The sequence below is a fragment of the Quercus suber genome, unplaced genomic scaffold, assembly GCF_002906115.3.
Source record: "Quercus suber isolate HL8 unplaced genomic scaffold, Cork oak 2.0 scaffold_567, whole genome shotgun sequence".
Classification (NCBI taxonomy): Eukaryota; Viridiplantae; Streptophyta; class Magnoliopsida; order Fagales; family Fagaceae; genus Quercus; species Quercus suber.
In genome coordinates, this window is record NW_027070012.1 from 230,572 (window position 1) to 238,273 (window position 7,702).

Below are 7,702 nucleotides of genomic sequence, written 5' to 3' on the forward strand. Positions count from 1 at the left end.
AGCAACATTTAGATGTGTGCATTTGAACATGATTTAGTTTGCAATTTATCATATAGTCTATGCTTTTGTTAATAAGTTATGTAAATTATGTAAATATCTAGATCATGCATATGCTCATATGCTAAATCTGGTTTGACACCAACGTTTCTTTTTGTGTTTCCATGGAATAATGAAGAATCGCTTTATTATGCTGAGATACTGATTGGAATATCATCATAATTTCTAAAAAATCACATAATTGGAATATCATACATGTGCAATATGGAAATGACAACTCATAGTGGGCTAATTTTCCCGGAAAATTTGTAACTATATGCCAAATTCCCATCCCACAGAGAAGTCAGAGGAAAAAAAATGAAACACTTTTGAGCAAAAAAATTTATACTTTTTACTCATTGCTTATTGAAATTTAGTTACATGGACATTGATTGATTTTAAGAAAATCATGGTTCTTCCAAATCAGCTTTACTACTCTTGTTCTCTGAAGATTCATTTAGTAGCTTTGGAACTGCCTAACTCTTCAAGGTATTTGGCTTTCACCCAAAGCATAACATATAAACCTATGATCATAGAAAAAGAACCTAGCAACTTAGCAAGCTGAAGACAAAAACACTTCTTTTATTAAATAAAAGGAAAATAGTTACAATGACTATGAATAGAGAGTTGGACATTGTTGAGAAGAGGGAACCTCTTTGTGATGCACCAAGCCTAAACAAAAAATTTAACTTTAGATCCAATTCAACATTTGTAAGAAAAATTTTAAGTAATCAAAATGTGTACATTACAAAGAGTCATTGGAAAACATCCAAGCAAGAAGTATGGCCATGAAAAACTTATTCCTTACTTTACATCAAAATTCCTACAAAATAAAAATAAAAATTAAAAATTAAAAAAATTAATTAAAAAAAAAAAACCAAAAGAATTATATGCATATACCATTTTTTGAGTCATACCCGAGAGTAATGCAATATTGACTGATTTCCTAACGCTAAAGATCATCCCTATTATCTTGGCAATACTTCTTGAGCTTCATATATTAACCTTCTCCATTCTAATCAATTTAAAGAGTTTTTTAGAACATTTAAAATGTTTATATAATTGAATATAAAGAAATGCACAAAAGAAATATGCATAAACATTGACATTTTATAAAATAAATCAACATGGCCTAGTTGCTTTCCGATTTTATCTATCTATGTTATTTTTATCACATTTTTTTAATATTCCAAATGAATCATGAATTGAACAATAATATATCATGCCGTGAGCCTTGTAAAGCAATAATAATATATTTTTGAAAGACCCATTACACAAAAAGCCACCTACAAACGCTTTACACTTGCATCCTCTGTATTACGGCAACCAGGGGCGGACCTACAGTAGGGCAAGGATTGCCCCCCCCCCCCACCCCCCCCCCCCCCCCAACCCCCAAAAAAGGAAAAAAGAAAAAGAAAAGGAAAGCTAATATATATATGTGTGTGTGTTGAAATTTTAAATTTTGGTCCTAATAGCCCCCCAAATAAATAAATAAATAAATAAAACCTGGTATACATATGTAATTTGAAAAATTAAGATTTGCCCTTAAATATATATATTTTTGGATCTCTTCTGAAATAGCATCGAGTTCCATTTTGATAAATGTGTTGAAATGTTTAAGAAAAACTTATTTTATATGTTATATTTTGTTGACATTTTTATAATATCAAATGTTTAAGAAACACTTATTTTATATATAGTATTTTGTTGAATATGAAATAGATGTTAGTTTTTATTTTTATAAAAAAAATTTGTTTTAAGCTTTGGCCCCCCTCAAGTTTGAATCCTGGTTCCGTCCCTGACAGCAACACTTTCCTTTGTCCAGCAGCGAGCAATTGGAGTTTTTTATAACGTTAATATCAAACATTTAATCTTCTGCATAATGGGAGAAAATGTAATTTGTACCAAACAAACCAATGAAGATGGAGGGGAAAACAAAAAAGGCAAAACTCACCTCAAAGGTACTTTCCAACTCTGCTTGTACTTTGGCGACTTCTTCAAGGGTGGAGAGAGAATTGGAAATCTATATATAAATAATAATAATAAATGAATGGGTTTTAATTCCAAAGGGGTAGGCATTGAAGGTTTTGATAAGGAGAGGAAGAACCCAAAAGAATAGAGTTAAAGGAGGGCCAAAATAATGAATGTGATTTAATGGGAAAGTAAATAAAGGGAGAATCGTTAACCATTTTGTGTTTTAATAAGGAGATGAGAAGTCTTGTGAGTGGATGGATAACATATAATACGTGGGACACTTGAACAGAATTAATAGAGAGTTGAAGTAATAAATGAGGAATGAGAGTTTATTGAAAATATTAGAGGGAAACATTGAATAATTGTAATTGATTAAAGCAAATTTGGGGTAAAAAAAAGGAGAAAAAGAAAGAGACAAAGGCTAAAAGCAAATCACTCTAATAGAGTGTCATATGGCAGAACCTCATGCTCTCTCGCATAAGGTCTCTGCTTTTATATATATATTGAAGTGGTTATACTTCTTAATTTGTATTACTATTCCAGTTTATACAACAATTATGGAATGAGCATTTTAAACATTCAATCTTATCCAAATTAGATTTGTAACAAAATTAAAGATGATTTTCTAATTGAATCTTTGATTTTGCTTGTTAAAAAAGAAATTATTGTGAAAATTTAGTACCAAAAAATTCATAAATGATTTTAAGAATTTAAGGAACATTGAGTTTCATTTTAATATATTATAGATGATAAATTGCAACTTATTAAGTTACATTTATTTTGGGCCTTTTCTATGGTATATATTTTGATAATATTAAATATATACTTATTTTATTTTATTTTAATTTATTTAACTGGTTTAAAATTTTGGTAATTTTTTTTTTGTTTTTGAATGATCAATATTTTTAATTCATGTTTTGGGGAAAAAAAATTCTGATTTCATTCATAATTAGACTAAATAATTTATCAATCTCATACATAAAAGGCAGTGAAACTGACAAAGATCAGTCTTAACAATTGCAACTCAAATAGATTTCTTTTGTAGTCCAGTAACTACAAATACTTGGACTACACCCGTTTAATAAGATGCCTTGTGCATAAGATGTAAGGAGAATTGCAGGTCTTGGATAGCAGTAATTCAGAACACTTCAAACACTTGACTATTCCCTCAAGTGTGTGCAATCCTCGTATCTCGGACATAATGTTATTATAGGGAGAAATTCCTTGAGAGTTGAGAGTCATCCTAAGATGCTTTCATGCCTCACATGGACATATAGAAATGTAATGGACATATAGAAATGTGATGAGAATGAATGAAACTGTCTTAGGTGCCATTCTATATGATTATACAGAGAGGACTAAATCTGAAAAATCAATTTATCGCATCAATGTCATTGTGGGAATGAAACTTTTTTGTTTGCTGATACGGAGTTGGGAAGGTGGAACACAAGGGCAAAGATGGACCAAATGAAAACACACTACAGCTTTGATATTGATCTGCTTGTTTCTTAGATCATTCTCAAATTTTTGTGATCTTGGTGTTTTTACTCCGGTTTGTTTCATATGGTGGCTATTAGAATTTTCCTTTGCTGTGAGACAAATATGTATGAATTGTTATCTCTATCAGGTGTCCACCCTCTTATATTCCTTGCATGTGTTCTTTTGTATTAAAAATCTATTTTATTATATATAAAAATATATTAAATAAAATTAGACCACTATGCAACTATAGCGAGATTCTTTTTGTTCTGTTTTGGTGAGATAAGAATTTCAAAATAACATATATGGATAAGTTTGCCGACACAAATTTGGCTTGGGTCCCATGTTCCTGTGCATTGGATATATCAGAATTATGAAATGTGTTCACTTTTGGTCATATATCATAATCTTAATGAATTTAGTGTACAAAACCAATGGACCTAATCTCTACCCTTGCTTAATCCGCTTGGGTTCAATGTTCGTGCACTTGAGACATCAAATTTATGACAAGTGTTTACTTTTGGCCAAATATCATAATCTTAACGAATTTAATATACAAAGCCAATGGGCCCAATCTTTACCCTTGCTTAAGAAAGAACTTCTATATGATACTCAAAAAAAAATCTTAAAATGTGGAAAAAAAAATGAATGACAAGTGACAACCAAAGAGAAACGGACAACTCTAACCATAGAACCAATAGCCTCAAAGCAAAGCAAATTTGGAGATTTTTTCTTCTTTGGGATCAAAATTAGAGTTGAAACCGTATTATATTTGTCTTATTTTAACAAAATGTATGAATTAATCCACACCAACAAAGCAGGAATAGGAATGTGCATTCTCTTACCCCTCGAGCACCCCACTTAAGATACCTTCCTTCACACATTCAGATTCAAAAAATAAACCTTTACATACCTTACAATTCTCACATACCTCCATAAAAATTTCAGATTTCTCTCAACTTCACTTCCAATCCAACCACCCTCTCATAACCACCATTCCCCACTTCCTTCCACAAAAACATAAAGCAAGTCAAGCCCCACCTTAACAGTCTCAACACCCTCCTTCTCCTGCTCCTGAATTTGTGTAAAAGCCTAAAAAACACATTCACAAAATATGGTCAAACTTTAACTCCATTTCCTCCTAGTTTCCACCCACCAAATCAGAACCATCCAACTAATCCACCTCCTAATTATTTTCTATTTTTCCAACTCTATCCAATAATTATTCAATTCATATTAATACCGACAATGTTGAAAAAACTAAGGAGAAGAGTGAAAACCTTAGTCACTAAGTGTATTAAGAAACCAAACAAACCCTATAAACCCCCAACAACACCTCCAAGATCCCCATCTCCTTCACAACCTGAACCAAGCACCTGTACCATGGCACCACCACCTCAACCGGAATCTCTCAAGCCATTAACCAAACCATTCCTCTTCCCCAAAACCCAATCCACAGTCCTCCCTGACCCTTCTCTCTTCTTCTCCCCAACTCTCCTCTCCACTCCTCTCCCCACAAATTCTTTCTTCCAAAACTTCACTCTCAAAAAAGGTGATCAACCTGAGTACATCCATCCCTACCTTATCAAATCCTCACTCTCCTCTCTTTCCCTCTCCTACCCATCTCATGTCTTCAACTCAGCTTTCATCTACCAAGTTTTCAACGCTGACCTCACCATCTCTGCCTCAGAAAACACCAACCCAGGTTCTCAAAATACCCACTTTATCTCTTCCTTCAGTGATCTCAGTGTCACTTTGGACTTTCCTTCTTCCAATTTAAGGTTTTTCCTTGTCAGGGGAAGCCCATTTCTGACATGTTCTGTCTCTGGTGGCACTGCTATTTCCATATCAACCATCCATGCTATTCTCTCTTTTTCTTCAAACAATGCTAAAACCAAGTATACCATCAAGTTCAACAACAACCAGACATGGCTTATATACACCTCCTCCCCCATCAGTTTCACACACAGCCTCTCTGTGATCACGTCTACTGGGTTTTCGGGCATAATTCGGATTGCGGTATTGCCAGATTCGGAGCCGAAATATGAGGCGATTCTTGATCAGTTCAGTCCTTGTTACCCGGTTTCCGGTGATGCAGTATTCACCAAGCCATTTTGCTTGGAATACAAATGGGAGAAGAAAGGTTGGGGGGATTTGCTCATGTTAGCTCACCCCCTTCATCTTCAGATACTATCTGGTGATGATTCTAATGTTACTGTTTTGGATGAATTTAAGTATAAAAGTATTGATGGTGATCTTGTTGGTGTTGTTGGAGATTCTTGGACATTGAAACCTGCCCCTGTGTCTGTAAATTGGCATTCAATAAGAGGTGTCAAAGAAGAATCATATGCTGAGATTATTTCTGCGCTTGTTGGGGATGTTGAGGCTTTGAATCCTGCATCGATGACGAACAATTCGTCTTATTTTTATGGGAAGTTGATTGCTAGAGCAGCAAGGTTGGCATTGATTGCTGAGGAGGTGGGTTTTCTTGATGTGATTCCAAAGATAAGGAAGTTCCTGAAGGATACAATTGAGCCTTGGTTGGATGGGACTTTTAGTGGGAATGGTTTTCTGTATGATGCTAAATGGGGTGGCATTGTGACTAAGCAAGGTGCATTGGATTCTGGGGCTGATTTTGGGTTTGGTATTTATAATGATCACCATTATCATTTGGGGTACTTTCTTTATGCAATTGCGGTGCTTGCAAAGATTGACCCAGTGTGGGGGAGGAAGTATAAGCCTCAAGCATATACGCTTATGGCTGATTTTATGAACTTGGGCAGGCGGTCAAATTCTAGTTACACGCGTTTAAGGTGCTTTGACCTTTACAAATTGCACTCTTGGGCTGGAGGGCTAACTGAATTTGCTGATGGGCGGAATCAAGAGAGCACTAGCGAGGCTGTGAATGCTTATTACTCAGCAGCTTTGATGGGGTTGGCCTATGGAGACACACATCTTGTTGCCACTGGATCAATGCTTACAGCGTTGGAAATTCACTCTGCTCAAACATGGTGGCATGTGAGAGAGGGAGACAATATGTATGGGGAGGATTTCACTAGAGAGAATAGGATGGTGGGTGTATTGTGGGCTAACAAGAGGGACAGTGGGCTATGGTTTGCTCCACCTGATTGGAGAGAATGTAGGCTTGGAATTCAGGTGCTACCCATATTGCCAATCACTGAGATCTTGTTCTCTGATGTTGGATTTGTGAGGGAGCTTGTGAAGTGGACCTTACCTGCTTTAGGGAGAGAGGGAGTTGGAGAAGGGTGGAAGGGATTTGTATATACTTTGGAAGGGATTTATGACAGAGAAGGTGCTTTGGGGAAGATCAAGAACTTGAATGGTTTTGATGATGGGAACTCGCTTTCTAATCTCTTATGGTGGATTCACAGCAGAGCTGATGTGCAGGAAGAGGGGTGTGGGGAAGGAGGAAAATACTGCTGGTTTGGACACTATTGTCACTGACTTAGTTTTCCTTACAACTCTGGTTGAGTTTAATAAGATATGATATGATGGAACTTTTTTATACATATATCAAACTGAAATGAATTATAAGCATATTCTTATTAGCATTTGCCTCCCTTTTGTATTTCAACTGATGTTACCATTGAGCTTCATAACAATAGATCATTAAGGGTTAACAAATGATTTTTGTAGGGTATATTTTTTTATTTTCATGATGTAGAAATTTGCATATGAGTTGAATTCCTGATGAACTTTAGGTTTAATATTAAAGTCATTTCACTACCTTAAATGATCTTAGAAGGGCTCTGCATAGTGTCAATGGCCATACACTCTTTAGCATAGAACAGCACTAACTTTTCAAGTCAATGATGGCAAAATGCAACACTAGTTTTCTTCCCTTTTATTTCCTCGTGGGAATCATGCTGAAAGGTGCAAAACCCATGCATTATTGACAAAGCTTGGCAATTATGTACTTTTTTTTTTTTTGGTATATCTTTCTTTTTTTTTTTCTTCTTCTGTTTTCCGCCTTTTCTGTTTGTCTTGACTGTGTACAAAGCTGATTTTGTTTTAGAATGTCCTGTCCATCGCATTGATCTACCAAGTGATAGGAACCTGGAGCTTGTCTGGTATATGCCACAAATACTACAAAACATTGGTTATCTAGGAAGTAGTCATGTACTTTAACAACTCCTCTGTCTGATTTTTTTGATGCCTACTTTCAATGTGTCTTTGTATGCGATTGTCTTTA

The 7,702-nt window shown here is 35.0% G+C and overlaps 1 protein-coding gene across 1 annotated transcript; it reads left to right on the top strand.

Annotated features, from left to right (window-relative positions):
- The first annotated feature begins 4,445 nt into the window (after positions 1-4,445).
- LOC112033253 (glucan endo-1,3-beta-D-glucosidase ARB_01444) lies at positions 4,446-7,063 on the top strand. Its single transcript, XM_024066025.2, has one exon. It carries the CDS (start codon positions 4,738-4,740, stop codon positions 6,952-6,954), a length of 2,217 nt encoding a protein of 738 aa, XP_023921793.1. The 5' UTR covers positions 4,446-4,737; the 3' UTR covers positions 6,955-7,063.
- The last annotated feature ends 639 nt before the right edge of the window (positions 7,064-7,702 follow it).